General features: G+C 40.0%; 1 protein-coding gene across 1 annotated transcript; it reads right to left on the reverse strand.

Annotated features, from left to right (window-relative positions):
* Window positions 1-5,153: 5,153 nt before the first annotated feature.
* On the reverse strand, window positions 5,154-16,984 carry LOC145772333 (sialate O-acetylesterase-like). The gene is made up of 7 exons (XM_082584206.1): window positions 16,661-16,984; window positions 16,322-16,460; window positions 13,603-13,780; window positions 11,038-11,168; window positions 8,238-8,371; window positions 7,400-7,744; window positions 5,154-5,405 (listed from the first exon to the last, which is right to left on the reverse strand). Exons 1-7 carry the CDS (start codon window positions 16,952-16,954, stop codon window positions 5,154-5,156), a joined length of 1,473 nt encoding a protein of 490 aa, XP_082440332.1. The 5' UTR covers window positions 16,955-16,984.
* Between the last annotated feature and the right edge of the window lie 425 nt (window positions 16,985-17,409).

Genomic DNA, 17,409 nt, shown 5'->3' on the forward strand with positions numbered 1-17,409 from the left:
AGCCCGACGGCGTGTTCGCCTAAGACGACACCCAGCGACGGGGGGTCTGGGGGGCCTCCCCCAGAAAATTTTAAAAAATTACTTTGAATTTGGTGCATTCTGAGAGCATTTTCAACAAAAATGTGGGTATGAATATTCCTGTAAAATGGTGCTGTCAGGTGGCATAGCAAAAGGATAAGATCATGTTTTCTTCGGCATTTTTCGGAAATAAAGCTAAGTCTCTATGTTTTCTTGTTGCTAATTCCTGGCTGAGATGTTTGAATGTTAGGTATTGGCACAACTCGCTCTTTTAATGCAGTTTTGTTTAAAATTAGGCAAATTTTTTTAGACTGAAAGCATCATGCTCAAGCATAAAGAGACTGAAAGCATCATTCTCAATATCGTGACGTCACACGCGTGCCAAAGGGGGGGAGGGTTGTAACCCCCCCCCCTTTGGCTACGCCACTGGTTAAGACCAACACTGGTCTCTTATCACGGCAACCATATTACAATGACCAACATAACAAAGCAATTGTTGACTTGTTGTATAAATAGCGGTACTTGTTACGAGTAAAAACTTTAACTGGCTCGAAGAAGCTAGTGCCGAGGATTTTGATGATTACATTCCGCCTATACAACCGTGAGCTAGTCTATTGCAATTGCAGTCGCGGATGTTTGGATGCAAGCCGTCTCACAAACAAGTCTAAATCGATAGATTTCGATACAGAATGTTCAAAGGCCATAAGCACTAAGTTTGCCTGTCTTGGTTGTAACATGCTCCGTCTAGTGGGAGCGTCAGCCCTTGTTAACACTGAGAATCCACACTCACAAACGGCAGTGCTAGATTCAAATGTAGCAATATCTGCTGCAAGGTTGAACACTTCACAGATCAGAAAACTAGAAACAAAATTTATTTACACTGATTGGATTGAAGAAAAGAAATAAACACTGCTTAACTGCACAAATTTGGTTTATCACTGCACAGATTGGTTATCACTGACCCTTAGAATTAAGTATGGTAAGTAATGGGTATGAATTAAGTATGGTAAGTATTTAAGAATGGTAAGAATTAAGTATAGCCTAATTTGTACCGGTTTGTAGGCCTGCTGGAAATCCATTCCCTCTTTGTTAGGTTATCATTCTTTCCCAAAACATTTTTATTTTACACAGTTTCTGACAATTTTTTTACCAACCTAACACGTGTTGGCATTGGTTGAATTGAACCTGTTGAGGTTGCCAAAGGAGGAGTTAGGGGGGGGGCGAAATTATTTAATCATCATAGCTGTTAACTAAACAAAACAATTGTAGTTAATTGGGCCAGTTGGAGCTGTGCAACGGGAAAATGGGCAAAATCATTCTAATTGCAGCTGTTGCTCAAGAATGTTGGGATTTTGCCAGGGGGGGCGAAATTTTTTTCAGGGGGGGCGAGGCCCCCGGCTGGCTACGGGCCTGCATCAGTAACTCGTGAGAATGTATGTTTCGTCATAGCCTAGTGATGGTAACCACACATACACAAATAGGAGATGGCGCTATAGGCCTAATCGTTCAATCTATCACACCAGCTACAATAGTCGATATACGAGCACGCGTCAATGAACGGGAAAAGGTGGAAAAACCATAAAAGGTTTAAGACATGCCTGAATAGTAGTTTATGCAGTAGGCTATATGTCTGTAGCTAGCACGGTCACAAAAACAAACATTAAAAAATAAAACGAAAATAAAGAGAAGCACATATCAGGGATATCTAAAGAAGGGGATGCGAAGGCCTGCAGCGATTACCTTATTCTCATGACACTACCAGGGCGGTAGTTTGTAACGCGTTAAACATGCGGTTCTTCTCACAATTGCAGAAACTTTTGTTGTGCAGCTGGTAGGCTACAGTGTACTGTAGTTGTTCCTATTTCTGACCATCACAGCAAAAACAATACACGTCAACATAGCAAAGTTCGAGAAAAAGACAGAAGCGACAAAACAGTCAGCTACAAACGACAGTTAGCTAATATTACGTGGAGCAGGGCTTCCCAAACTTTTTTGCTCGCTACCCCTTTTAATTTTCTAAAATGTTTCGCTGCCCCTTACGATTAAAACGACGAACAGTGCGAAATATACATTTGTGATATTTATTGAAAAGCTTAAATTTAACGAAAACCAAAAACAATTTACCACTCTCAGTTCAGTTTGTTTTTATTTATTTCTGACCACAACAACGAAGCTTATTGGCAGCCTACTGGAAACAAAACAAAAGAGCAAACACATTTATTCTGTGCGAACAAAGCAAGTCCAGCCGTGGCTCAGTGTTTGTGCAGGTCTCAAGGCGGTTTCAATGTTGTTTAGGTTGGAACGGTAGGCGAAATGAGAACATTTCAGATAGCCTAAATCATTTTAAAATTTTTGTTTCCAGATGTTCAATTTTTTGATGAACGCCTCAATTTTAGATTTCAATGCAAAATATTAATGTTTTCTCCTAGGGAAAAATTAAATTCGTTCAGTTTTTCAAGCAAATCTGACATTTGGCATAATTCCAAAAGCTAGATGTCATTGCGAAAATAGTGGACCAAGACTGAATTTTATTGTGTTGGAAAAATCACGATTTCTGTTTTCAACGTAGCCTATATTGGCTAGCCATTTTAAAGCTTTGACTTTTGAAAGCCATCTCACTTCGCGATGCAGTAAAAGAGTTTTTAACTCCGATTCCATTTCAACTCATAGATTTTCAAAAATAGGGCAGCCTATTGAGTGCGTGACTCTTAATAAAGTTAATAGGAAGACGGGGCAAAGCGGGACACGTTTCGTAAAAACGTAATTTCAGCAACAGTGATGGTTGGATTTAGTTAATTTCTTTTTTAATCGAAAGCCTTAGTTGGTCAGCATATTTGGTTCGAAGATCAAGCGGAATCTTTCTACTGTTATAGTACAAATCAAAAAAGATTTTTTTTTAAATGTCCCGCTTTGCCCCAGCCGTGGGGCAAAGCGGGACACTTCATTTTTGCATGATTTCGTACTGTTTAGCCGCTTCTCTCAAAGACAACTTCTTGCTTTTCACATCTTCTATTGCATTCTTAATATTGATAGCCTATCCGTCCATTTACCCATTTCAGTTTTTCTCTTATAGCGACGAACCATTGTCAGAATTAAATTGTGTAGGCCTACCGGTACAATATAAATGAATGCTGATAAATATTTTACAATCTTGAAGGCTAAAAGAGTTATAAGCAAAAATTCAATCAACAGAAGAACCACATATACAATCTAGATTTCTAGAGTTTCATGTTGCCCTAATGCACTGTCCCACTTTGCCCTAAAGTATAGCCTTTAGAAAATAACATCTCTGCTGAAACCTGTAAAGTTTTAGGTAAAAGTTGCTTTTGTTACCAACAAATACTGTCTCAATGTCTTAAATAAAAACAAAGCTACCAACAAATTCGCTTATGCTAACGAATGTGGTAGCTACTTTTCCATCTCTTTTTTATAACAAATCATGCCAGAACACATTTTACTTCCTCACGACACGCGTTGTGCTCTGCCAGTCGCCATTTTTTTTACAACAAATAGGCTACAGTTTATGGTAGCCACTTTAACAAGGAAAAATTCTGCCACTGCAATTGATTAGAATGCACCGCCAACCAATCATAAGCTACATTTTCTATGACCTGAAAAAGAGCGAAAATAAGATGATACAAAGCAAATCAAGTGACAGATTTTCTGTCAGCTGGTTGGCTTAGGGGTTAGGGCTAGGAAATAGTTTCATTGACGCGGGTTCGATTCCCACCACTGATATTGCTCTTTTTTCTTCTGTAATTACCAAATAATGTTCAAAACAAGCATTAACTCTCTGGCTGAGTGCTAGAAAGGTCACAATTGGACGGTAGCCTCTTACAACATGTTCTGATTGGTTGGCGGTTTCATTCTAATCAATTTCAGTGGCAGAATTTCTACTTGTTAAAGTGGCTACCACAGTTTATACTTGCCTAACTAGTGCTTCCGGTTAGAGGGAGCTAAAGAATACAAAACGTGAGAAATCGCGATGTCCCGCTTTGCCCCGTCTTCCCCACTGTCGCAGCATCTCGTACAGAAGTGTTAATATATGGAGTCTTCTTCTTTTATTGTATATGGAGTACCTTGTGCAAATTGGTATACTTTCTGCGACCCCTGAAGTTTGCTACGCGACCCCCAGTTTGGGAAGCCCTGACGTAGAGCACATTTAAAGAATACTTCTTTGGAAACACAATTGAAAAGTTATCAGCAAGCTGTTTTTCTTTACAAAACCTTTTCTGCAGGCTAGATGTAGCCTAAAGCAAGTTGAATTAGTAAGTAGGCCTATACGGGTAGTTGAAAGCAGGCTAGAGTTAGGCTAACCATGAGCATGCACTCGGCAGCAATGGCCGAGTAGTTAGCGCGTTGGGCTCGCAGTCGATAGCCTGCACGTTCGACTCCAGCCACCCGCACTTGCTGTTGTTTCTCTGGGCAAGAAACTTTACGATAATTGCCTCTACCCAGTGATCGATTTCGAGTAATGGGTAGTACCAAATTTAAGTCATAAGTAGAGTAGACAACCGGAAACAGACATTGCCGTCGGCTGCAGCGTGGGTCAGGTGTACGTCGGAAGGCGTACACCGATGCATAGCGCTCAAGTCCGCTTTCCCGCAATGCAGGATAAAGATAAACAAACAAACATAGTGAGTATCCAGACCTGATGCTAATAGAGCAATGCAAGTTATCATAACAACATTTATTAAATTATTATCGGTGCCAATTGTCATTTTAAGATAAACAGAGATAATTTACGATAAACCGAACCCCTTCTATTGTTAGACGTAATAAAAGCCTTGGTATCCCGTTGTTTAGAAATCCCTGAAACACGTGTAGTAAGCTATTAAACAACAGCTCAAAGAAAACTGTTGTAGACTGACCTTTACACTGACTAGAACTTAGAAGTAGGTTACAAACGGAACTGTTAAGGACGGAACGGGAACTTGAAGAGGGCCGTTCTTCACTCGACCATTCAAAATAACGGTTTTGACAAAAGACGTCGTAAACAGGCCTATGAGGTTCTTATATTCAGTGGTTCGTGGTAAACTCAACCATCGAATGATTGTTTTAGTAATAACTCAGGTTGTAAGAATTGTTTAAAATGTGGAATACAATCAAACAAACACCACTTTATTCACTTTCTACTATAAATCAACCACCTTCAGGTAGAATGGTGGACCTGGCAGCCCTTGGTCGCTATAAACTGAACAGTTTTTGAAATTGCAAGGGGAGAGCGCCCAACCGTAACGAATCAATTCCGCTTCACTGCCCATGGTCGTGCAACCTCGTGCACTGACCGTCACGGTTCGATGAGTGTATGACGTAATGGGAGCCCAGAGCCAATCAGGAGAAGGCGAGGGCGTTCTGTAATGGCATGACGTCACGTTGCAGCAAAGCTGTATGGAAAGTAAATAAGTCGGTTGGAGAGAATGGAATTTGCTTGGTTTTAAATTTCATTCTTAAACTGAGAAAGCTTCTTTGAGAGCTTAATCCTGGAAGTTTCGCATACTTGTAGAAGCTTTGAACCACTGACACAGGCCCGCTCGCGAAATTTTTTTTCCCACGAGATTTCTGTCTCATTGATTCTAGTGACTCTAAAAGTAAGATTTTCCGAAAGTGTTTTGAGAGATTGGTTGATTCAGATTGCGAAATAACTATTTGCCAATGAAATTCTGCAATGATAATAAAATATAAGCTTTCCCTATTAACCCTACTTTTGTGAAAAGCTCTTGTGCATCGCAAATATTAGTTTAAAGAAAAAAAAAAGTTTGACTTCGACGGGCGTCGAACCCTCATTGTCACGATCACTATGCAGAGGATGAATCCACTGAACTAACCGTGCCAACGAGAAAATGTTGCATTCACACGGTTTTAATACAAACTATTACCAAAATATGTAAATGAGACAGAAATCTCGTGGGGAAAAAAATTTCGCGGCCCGCTCGCAAATTTCTTTCCCACAAACTTTCTGTCTCATTTACATATTTCGGTAAGTGTAGTCATTATTGGTTACCGCGTGGGGTAAATTTTTCTGTCGGTTACTTCGCATAGAGTTTGTATTAATACCGTGTAAATGCAAGCATTTTTTTCGTTGGCTTGTATATACAGTAGTTCAGTGGTTTCATATTGTACTAAAGTGTTCGTGAGAACGACGGTTCGAAGTCAATTTTTTTTCTATCATTAATCTTTGGAGTGCACAAGAGCTTTTCAAAAAAAGTAGGGTTAAGGTTGAGCTTATTTTTTTTACGATTGCAGAATTTCATTGGCAAACAATTATTTCGAAATCTGAATCAACCAATCTCTCAAAACACTTTCGGAAAATTTCACTTTTAGAGTGACCAGCAGAATCAATTTCTTTTCTCAACTTTTTTAAACTTAGGTGTGTCTCCAGGCTTTTTTTTTCAAGTTCAATATTTAGATTTGTACCTGGAGGGCGAAATATTGGCTGCTAAGTTTGAAAACCGCGCAAAATGAATGGGTAAAAACAGTTACCGCGCGCGTAACCAGTAATGGCAACACTTACAGAAATATGCAAATGAGACAGAAAGTTTGTGGGAAAAAATGTCGCGTCCCACTCACCGAGGTTGACAAAGTGAAGTTTTCGATTGTTGTTGAAGTGTGCGTTGCTCAAGCGTACACCCCGAGAGCCGAATGAGCGCCGCTTGATCTTGAGTCAGTCAGACGTTATATCACTGAGCTAACTTAGCAGATTCGATTTGTGAATGTAACGCACAAAATTCAATAATATTACAACCCAATTTACAACACACCAACAATCTTAAGTCGGCCGCATAGCCGAGAGGTAAGAGTTCTGGAACGGCAATCGAAAGGGCGCTGGTTCGACACCGCTCAAGAGCATGCAGCTGTGTCTTTGGCAGCACACTTAAAGGCATGCTTGAAGGTTGATACGAAGATTGGCTTCCTTGCCTTCCCCTCCACTTAATCTAAATCTTCAACCACCGGGTGAAAGCCTTGATACGACAAACAATCGGAAACTTCACTGTCAATCTCGGTAACCGGCCCTGCGTCAAAAGCCTCTACAAGTATACGAAACTACCAGGAATAACCAATCAAGACTTTGTCAGTCCCATGATAAAGATTCAAAACCGACCAAAATAAAAAAGAAGATAAACATCGGTTTCATTTCTGGAATCAGATACCTGAAGCTTAATGCTCGCAGTATTGCGTCAATATCTAACCCACAGTTACACAATGGGTTGTTAGTGAATTGTTTTCACAATGTTATCACTCTGCTTGTGGGTTTCTAGCGCTAACAAAAGCCATTTTAACCGGCACTATAGTGACGCAATTGTTATTCTAACAATACATATCTCTCGAAAAAATGTTTATGACATCGCAGACAAGACGTTGTAAAGCGCGTCAGACTGACCTCAAAATTTCGTTTTTCCGTGACATGGAGATGTTGAGAGTAGGGGTACGTTAGAACAATGAGGCCGTCACCAGTGCGCTCTGCCGATTGAGGAAATGGGCCTTGAAATTCAACCTTCTGGTTGTAAGCAATGTTTCTTGCTCCGAGGACAAGCCTTGCCGCCACATCCTTCTTATCCCTGGGGTGGATGCTTCCATAGGGCGATGCAGCGTCACCCAGGTCGAACGCAACAGCCATGAATGTGTTCAGCATCTTCGGGTTTGGCACATAGCCGTAGTTTGCCGTTTGGTGCCAACGGAGACGTTGATACGCGCCATAGTCCGGCACGCCTTCGATAGTCGACAGCTGGAACAAAGTAAAAGTTCCATCTACTTGGAACAAAGCGAGACTGGTCATTACAAGAGGCACCTTATCTTTCAGCAACAAGCAAGGAATGGTATTTATATGATTCGTCATCGTTTGTGCTTGAGTTTGCAGGGCCGACGATCCACCATTTTACGACTACATGTTGGTGATGTTTACTGGAGACTGCATTGAGAGGCTACTAGAAAGCTCCACGTCCCAAAACAGGTTGACCTTCTTTAAACGATCTGACGCAAGATGACACAAATTGATAATCACGATCATTCATGCGTGACCCAAGTTGCTGCTATTTTGAGGCAGTCAATAAGTCCAGGTGTTGGTTAAACTAGATCGATTCATTGCCCAATTCATGAAGTCGAACTACTAGCAGAACACAACATTCCGATCATGGCATCAATGTAAATTAATCAAGAAAGCACAAATAAAAACTTTAGAGTAAATAAAGAACATGTGAACTTTTTTAAATTGAACTCACTTGAACAAATCCAAAAGGAAATTGTGGATCGGTTTGTCCTCTAGTTCCTTCGTACCAAGACTTCCTCCAATCGCTTATCATGGCTGGGAACGAACAAGCGTATTCCTCGTTGTTATAGTTAGCATTTTCCTCACCTGTAAAGAAAACAAGTGGTGAATCTGGGAGTGGTAAAAGGTTAGACTCTCGACTCCAGAGGCTCACACGATGACGACGAGAGTCGATTGCATATTTTTGTGGCATCCACGCTTCGTAGTTGAATTTGTAGAATATATTGAGAGGAAGGCAAGAAAATCAACTTTTGCCAAAGACACAGCCGCATGTTCTTGAGCAGAATCGAACCGGCGCCCTTTCGAGAATCGAACAAGAACTGTCAACACTCGGCAATGTGATGATGTGGGTGGTAACATATGAAGATTGAGGTTAACTTGGATAAATGATGGAGAGATGTGCGTTGGGTTGGAGAGAGAAGATGGTGATCTAGTAGAGGCTCTAGAGCAGGAGCTCAAACACGTGGCCCGTGATGCATTTTTGAACTTTGAGATAATTAACAATTAGGCCTACAGTAGGCTACATATTTTTGATATCCCTTTAGTATAAGACAAAATTCACTCTAAAATTGCTAAAAAAAACTGAAAATTTACATCAAACTTCACACGACATTTTAGCATTCCTGTCGCGCCCTTTTATCTCGTGCGAAAAACTCGTATTGTTAATCACAATCACATGACATATTCACTTACTGCGAGGTTATCACAATAGCAACCTTAGCTTTAGTTATTCAAGGGTTTAGTTTTCTCCGCGCTTTTCGAAAGTTAATTGCAAGATTTTTACTGTCCAGGCAGGGGCGCCGGAAGCGGGGGGGCAGGGGGGGCGGATGCCCCCCCTGCCCTCAATTTTTCTGCAGATGGAGGGGCAGGGGGGGCAATGGTGCCCTTTTGAAGTCATGTAAGCTACTGCACATTTTGCAATATAACAATTTTCTGCTATTCGCTTTTAGCCTAATTATAATCTTTCATTTTTGCCTCAAAATAATATTTACGGCACAAAATTTTGCAACACAGCAGCCTACAGGCCTTAATAGGCCTACTCGTTTTTTTTTTTGGCAGCCATCGTGGCCTACCGGGAACTCTTTCTCGGCGGCCAAATTTGCGTGCTTGGAGGCCAAAATAGAAAAAAAAATCACGATAACACAAGTAAATATAATTAAACTTGCAACAATGCTAAAATGATCACTTAGCGTTGTTGAAGTCTGGGCCTGGGCGACGTCCGACGGTCCGACAATAGAATCGTTGCACCACGCAATAACTGCTTTATCGGGATTGTCATCCAGTAGGCTACTGCGGGACCATCCAACGACACTCGCACAAGTGTCTCCAATGTGGCTGATTTTAAAGAAGTTCGCCATTCCCTAGAATTCTTTTTTGGAACGAAAAACAACTTTCGACGTGTGTTGACGATGACGGCAAGGTAATAAAATAAGTATTTTAATAATGTGAAGGACATTACTAAAAGTAGCATAATTTTTGCAAAATATGATCGAAAAATGTTTTCCCCTCGGATGTCAACTAACCTAGTTCTCCTTTTTAACAACGATTCAATGTCCGACAACATCGAATCGACATAAAAACGACAATATTGCCGGCCAATGTAATTTTACACTTTTCGGATTAAGACTTTGTTAAAATAAACGCCGGGAATTTCAAACAAGACTTACAGCGCTGGTGATCGCAGATGGATATATTCCATACAACAGCAAATGCTCCCGCACAATACAACAGTGGTGATTATGACGTGCTGACCTAATGCTGCGTCACTCTTTGATACTACATATTTGCGACAGTTAATCCACGATCATTCTATTGCGAAATCAAATAATTGGCTAGAAGAGACCGGCGGCCAAACTTGGCCGATTGAGGAGGTAGCACCGGCGGTCATTCAAGCACTACTTAGCGGCCATGGCCGCCGGCTGCTTTAAAGCTCGACAGTAGGTTACATCAGTATAACATAGCATGATGCCCTTCTTTGTATACCGGACGCTTGTAGATCATTACTCAATACTGTAGTGAGCTGATAGATTAGCATTATCGCTATATCTTATCTTAAAACTTGAAAAAAAAAACTGGCCTTTTAGTAAACAAAAGTGCCCTTTTTTTATAATCTTGCCCCCCCAGTCAAAAATCGTTCCGGCGCCCCTGTGTTCAGGTCCGTCGTTTCGTTTGCGTTTTTTTTTTTTATTTGCGTTTTTTAGTCTTCGTACAATGTTTTTCCATCTCTTTGTTCTTTCGTCTTTTTCTTTAACGTTCTTGATACATTGTTACTGCCTTCTTGTGTTTAACTGTGTTATTTTGTTTATTGACTTCTTATTATGTATTGCGTCCTCGGGTGAATTTACAAGTGTTCAACTGTTCATTTGGCCCTCAGAGCAATTTGAGTTTAAGAGCCTTGGTGTAGAGAGAAAAGTAGTAAAAGAAGATGAAAAGTGGTATTCGGTTTATTCCATTTCACATAATCCATTTGAACACAATGAAGTAAGTAACACAGTGATTTTAAACCAGATTTTGAACACTGTAGCTTAAGTTAGAAGCGAATTGCTTTAATGTAGTTGTGCTTGCCGAAGGTCATCATTTTCCATCATCTCAGAGCCATTAGTTTGTTGACTTTAATGATATTTCCACCATGGTCGTGTCAATCATGAAGATGCGATGGGTTAATAAGGCGGTGAACATTTCGTGAATTATAGATCTTAGCTCTACTAGTGTATCTTTAAATTGTTGAAAAAGATTTAATAAATATAGGCTACCTTGATACCAGATCGCACCCTTGATGGTCATGTTAAGCAGAGGGTGTATCATGGAGTTCCACAAAACACTGTTGTGGACAGGATGCTTGGTAGGTACCTCCTTTCCATGTACCACATTTACTTTCGGCCCTCTGTAAGAAGTTGATGGTTAAACATGCCCCTTCGTTGTGCTGTTAGATTGCCATGGGACAGGCCGTACTTTAAGTTAGCTCAAAGGTTGACGAATAGTCGGTTCATCAAAAAAATATGATACAGCTTCGGTAGAGAGTTTGTCTTGTTGAACCATAGGCATACGAAGCCGAGCGACGTTATCAAGTTTAACATATTAAAGATTACATAAAACGTACTTGTACATAAAACGTCACAATCCACTTTTGAACAGACAATTGTATGCTTGCGGCTCGTCTTTCTTGCTCTCTGTATTTTAAAATTAGTTTTTTCGCACCTTGCCTTCTACCATATCCAGAGGTGGGCAGTAACTAGTTACAAAAGTAACTAGTTACTGTAACTAGTTACTTTTTGAGTAACTGTAACGGTAACTTCGTTACTATTTTCCAAAAGTAACGAAACGCGGTAACTAGTTCCTATTTTAGCACTTTTTCAACAGTTACAGTTACAAGTTACTTTTGTATTGAAATTTATGTTTCTAATTGCCGTCCATTACTCTGCACATGTTTGTGTCATGCTTTATGCGTGTTTGCTGCGCGTTGCTCAATAATGCATTCTTCTCGCAGCTGTATCGGAGCAGCACTGTTCATGCGCGGCGCTCTTGTTTTGTGATCTTATGGAGCAGGATTGCCATATTGGCAAATTCATCGCCAAAATCCAGAAATCTGGCGATTTTTTAAGACGTTTGGCTTCATATTTATGGTTTGGCGATTTGGCTTTTTTTTAGCGCTTTTTGAGAACTGATTTGGTTAAATTAATTGCTTTTGGTGATTGATCAGTATGTGACTTTCTATGCAATGTTTAGCAAAAGTGTTTGGCGACACTTGATAGCTCAGTTCATGCTTGTCGTATAGCTGCCAGAGGTGTACAGGAGTCGTATTTTTGGAGTATTTAGGACCCGGAGTCTCGGTGTTACGTTCACTGTTCGCAACCTTATTACATCATTGTTTTCTCGATTCAAAATTGGAAGTCGATGTCTAAGTAACTTCGAGTCATAGCAGAGAAAACAAATTATTTCCTTTGTTTCGAGCATTTAAAGAGAATATAGTTTCGGGAGAGAGTTTTCGTTTTTGTACCAATATATTTAAATTTTTTGAAAGCAACTATAACTAACTGACTATAAGCATCAAGAAACACGCAACGATTATAAGCAATAGTGTGGAAAACAGACAGACGGAAAACAAACTACATTAGGAAAAGGCAACTGCGTAACTAGAAAAGAATTTGCACCACAGGGTGCGTGATACATCTAATAAATGTTGAGGAGAATGGATGCGCCTCCCGCAAATAATTGTTTGTTTAAATTTGGATTACAGCGTTTATGTTGAGATTTATGAGTAACTGAAAGTAACTAGTAACTGTAACTAGTAACTGTAACTAGTTACATTTTTGAAATCGGTAACTGTAACGGTAACTCAGTTACTATTTTGGCCAAGTAACTGTAACTGTAACTCAGTTACTTTTGAAAGTAACTTTGCCCACCTCTGACCATATCATGTGATCTGTTTAACACCTTTTGATGCAGTTACCTTTGATTCTCGTGGAGCCTATCGTTGAGTTTGAGCTAGTCAGAAGTGGGCTACTGTGCAGTTTTTGTATTTTCCTGTTTATAGATTTAGTTAACCATTGTATTTTTTCAGATGTAGTTAAGTTGTATGTATATTATTCCTGAAGAGGACATCTTGTGATGTCGAAAACGTTCGATATTTAATTGTTGCGTAGTTTTGTGTTTTGTTTTTTTTGTAAATATAATAATCTTTAATATGTTAAACTTGATAACGTTGCTCGGCTTCGTATGCCTATGGTTCAACAAGAAAAATGTGAATTCAAGATAAGAAACTTTATTTTAAATTCTATAGAAAAAGATTTATTCAGATGTTGTGGCTCAATATCGAATTGTTAACGACTTTGATTCTTGAAACAAATTCTGGTCATCAAACTTTCATTCGATATGAACCAGCAAACAACCTGCAGTAGTTGTAGTCTGTTTGGCCCACTGGTAAGGCGAATAAGCTTGTTATAAAATTGTCGATCATTACTGCTAGGCTCTGGGGCAGTGGTTTTCAACTGTAAACACCATCAGGTGTTCCGTAAGAAATTGATTTGTTTGAGTAAGTGTTCCATGAAACGCCGGTGGAAAATCAAGATTAAAAGAGCTTCGCGTCAGTCTTTCTGCAATTCCTGCCAGAATATCAACTTTGACTCATTCAAACAGGCCTAGATATCGCACTGAGATAAAACTGAATGTGAATAAATTGTTGTTGTGTTGTTTATAGCAGCATTATAAAATTTCGTTTGGTATTCCGCAAGATTATTTTAATGCACAAAGTATTCCGTGAGTCAAAAAAAAAAGAAAATCACTGCTCTAGAAGTTGATGAGATGAGCAATAAACTTACTTCTTGTGGAGGCCGCATTTCTTGAGAGCTTTTGGGGAGGACCAAGTCTCAATAGGAGTGCCGCCCCAACTTGAGGCCACCAACCCAATAGGTACACCCAACGAATCATAAAGGTAGCGGCCAAAATACCAACACACAGCGGAAAAGTACATGAATTTTTTCTGGCCACCAAGGGACGCTACGACGCAAAAATTAATTTGACATTTGGTAAAATCGGTTGGGACTGTGGTTGTAAATAAAATACAGTCTTTAAGACAATTATACGTTTCAAACACAAAAAGATTGAAAATATAGACACGGTTAGACGAATTAATCTACAGCTTAGTTAAGTACAATTTCGAGCACATTATATCCTCACAGATTACATCGGCTGATGTGAAAAGCTAGCTTATAGTAACACTGTCATATTGTTGGCCTAGAAATGGAGGTTTTGTCTTTATCGATAAAAGTGAAAGAAAACCATTTTCAATTAGCTCAGCTAACAAACACTCGGCAGTTAAAGAGAAACTGAAGTCGCTATAGGGAGCCAAATAGAATTGATTTGAATTGGAAATTAACCAGTTTTACGATTACAGCTCACTCATTGTTTGTTCTCATTCAAAAAACTGAGTAAGTAATTTTTTTGGGTATGTTATTTACGTATTGAAAGCATTTGGTCTCGTTGCAGTGACGCTAATGTGGTACATACAATGAACATAATATCAACCATAACACCATTGTTAAAAAAAGTAGCCCACATTCTGAAATAGGCCTACTTGGCAGCTTGGTCCTTGTTCCAGGCCGGAGGCCGCCATTAACCAGAAATGCAAAATTCGTCATTTTACATTTCAATTCAATTCATTTTTCTTTGCCGGAAAACAACAGCAATGATAAAGTTACCAACAGTTTACGGGAATAAAACCAACAAAAGAAAAAGGCGGCAAAACCACAGAAATTTAAAACGTGCATGCGATGTAAATTTAAAGGTACCCGGTCAATTGGTCGACAGACATTTGGTTGACAGGACGTTTGGTCGCCATGCATTTGGTCGACAAGACATTTGGTCGACAGGACACTTGGTCGACAAGACATTTTGTCGACAGGACATTTGGTCGACAGGACAATTGGTCGACAGAACGATTCATTTTAGGGTTAGGGTTAATTAATGTTTACATCAATGTAGGGTTAATTACACGCGCATATTTATGCATGTGTAATTAACCCACGCATATTTATGCATGTGAGCAACTTTTTATGCTGCATTGATACATAAAACAATAGATGAACTAGCGATCGGCAGCAGGAAAACATTTTTAAATGCAAACCGCAACAGCTTTGCGCTAAATAATCACTAGAACGAGTAGCGAGGCTACAATCCCACCCCAGACAAAAAAAAATATGTCATCTTTACATTGATTTAACGTCTGCAGACGTTGAATCAATGTAAAAATGACTGATTTTGCTGTCTGAGACATAGCAACAATTTACCATTTTGCGTCGATTCAATGTCATCAGATGTTGAATGCACCCAAAAACAACATAATTTGCTACGTAGACGCAGCGTGCGTTTAACTTAATGCGCAGCAAACAGACTCGATGTCGCTTTCGGAAGTCGAAACCTCTGCACTGCAGAGAATTGTCGCGGCAGTGAATCGCTTGCTGTGAAAATGAACTTGAAGAAGTCTCGGCCCGAGGTAACCACTAACCAACGCACACGCAGCATAATTAACGCAACAATGGACTCGCGCAAACTGCATGGCGCACACACGACCGTTGCCATAGAAACCCGATCAAAGGCGGGGAATATGCGCATCTTTTGTTTCATCTGCAACTCGAAAACGGGCGTTTTATAGCGAATTGAAACTTGAAAGCAGGTCAGCCATAAGTTGCGATATTGTAGTGAAAAGGGAGCAATGTCAAGTCGAAAACTTAATCAAACGCCTCTCCGTAACTATTTTTCAAGGGCTGTTTACGGATGTCAGCAACTTTTAAATTTATTTAAAGTGACGTGCTGTTGCATTGATGTAAACATGAATTTACGGGTAAACATTAGGGTTAATTAACCCTAACCTAACCCTAACCCTAACCCTAACCCTAACCCTAACCTAACCTAACCCTAACTCTAACCCTAACTCTAACCCTAACCCTAACCCTAACCTAACCCTAACCTAACTTAACCCTAACCCTAACCCTAACCCTAACCTTAACCTAACCTAACCTAACCTAACCCTAACCTAACCCTAACTCTAACCCAAATGTCCTGTCGACCAAATGTCTTGTCGACCAAATGTCTTGTCGACCAAATGTCTTGTCGACCAAATGTCTTGTCGACCAAATGTCTTGTCGACCAAATGTCTTGTCGACCAAATGTCTTGTCGACCAAATGTCTTGTCGACCAAACGTCCTGTCGACCAAATGTCTGTCGACCAAATGTTTGTCCACCAAACGTCCTGTCGACCAAATGTCTGTCGACCAAATGACTGTCGACCAAATGTCTGTCGACCAATCGACCGGCCACCAATTTAAAGGATACGTCGATGAAAGTAAATTTAAGCACGTCCACCAAACCGAACAGTTTAAAATAGATGAATTAGTTGAAAGAATCAGTTGGCTCCATACCTAAAGCAACTGTAGGTGTGACAGTTGATAAAGCCATGCGCGGACGACTGTCTGCAGATGTTTGTCTGCAGACGTTGAATCAATATAAAAATAACGGATTTTGCTGTCTAGGTAACCTTACCTTTTGATGGTAGAGACCAGGCCAATTGGATGGAGTCAAAATCTAACAAGGCGATGTTGGACTTGACCTTGGATGCCGTCATGAAACGTATGTTGGAATATTGTGAAGCGCGCGCCATTTCCTCAGCGGCGTCGAATGCCTGAAAGAACAAAGTGCTCGTTGCCAGACCACGTTGTTTTGTGACGTCAGAATGGGTACGCGTCAGCAACAGTGTTTTATGTTGTGGACATGCAGCGATTGGCATGGACTGCAGCTATCCTACAATCTGCATGGGGTTGGTTTTACTAACTCAAAAAATAGATCTGCTAGCTGTGAAACACCCAGAATACAATATCTCACCTTTGGCACTGTAAACTCCATGTTGCTTTGTCCACTGCAAATCCATACATCACCAAATAGTACATTCTTCAATAAAATCTTGCTCAGCATACCATGATTATCTTCAACTGCTTGGATAGTGAATGGACCTCCAGCAGGTTGTGAGGATAAAGTCACTTTCCATATTCCTATCTTATTAGGTCCAGTGACTACTTTGGTAGAATATACATCTTGTGAGAGAGATACGTTAACTATGGCTCCCACAGTCCCATAACCCCAAATAACAGCTCGGTGTGGTTCCATTTGTAACACCATGTTCTCTTGGTAGTAGGAGGCAAAAGCAAACGTTTTATCAGCTGGAAGTACAATTATAGCAATTAATATTCAGTCACGTTGCAGTTTGCTAATTTAGAATAAAGATGTTCATAAGATATAGAAAATACCCAAAGATGCCCATTGAAAAATGCGTCAAACACATTTTAAGCATTGCGATTTGAAATTGACCAAACACGTTTTTCACAAATAATATTGCAAGCAATATCGCAAGATTCATTTTCGGCATAATTATATAGTCATAGACGTCGATTCAAAACGTTAGATTGCGCAAGGTCTACAACTGAGGGGGGCGAGATAAGCTAATGTCTGGGGTCTCTGTGGTTTTCGTCAAGGGTGAAATGATGAAATTTAATTTGCCTTGATGACACGATTACACATGTGCATGAATCCTAGTAGGGGAGATGTGCTATCGATGGGACACTATCACTTATGTG

The sequence above is a fragment of the Aplidium turbinatum genome, chromosome 6, assembly GCF_918807975.1.
Source record: "Aplidium turbinatum chromosome 6, kaAplTurb1.1, whole genome shotgun sequence".
NCBI lineage: Eukaryota > Metazoa > Chordata > Ascidiacea > Aplousobranchia > Polyclinidae > Aplidium > Aplidium turbinatum.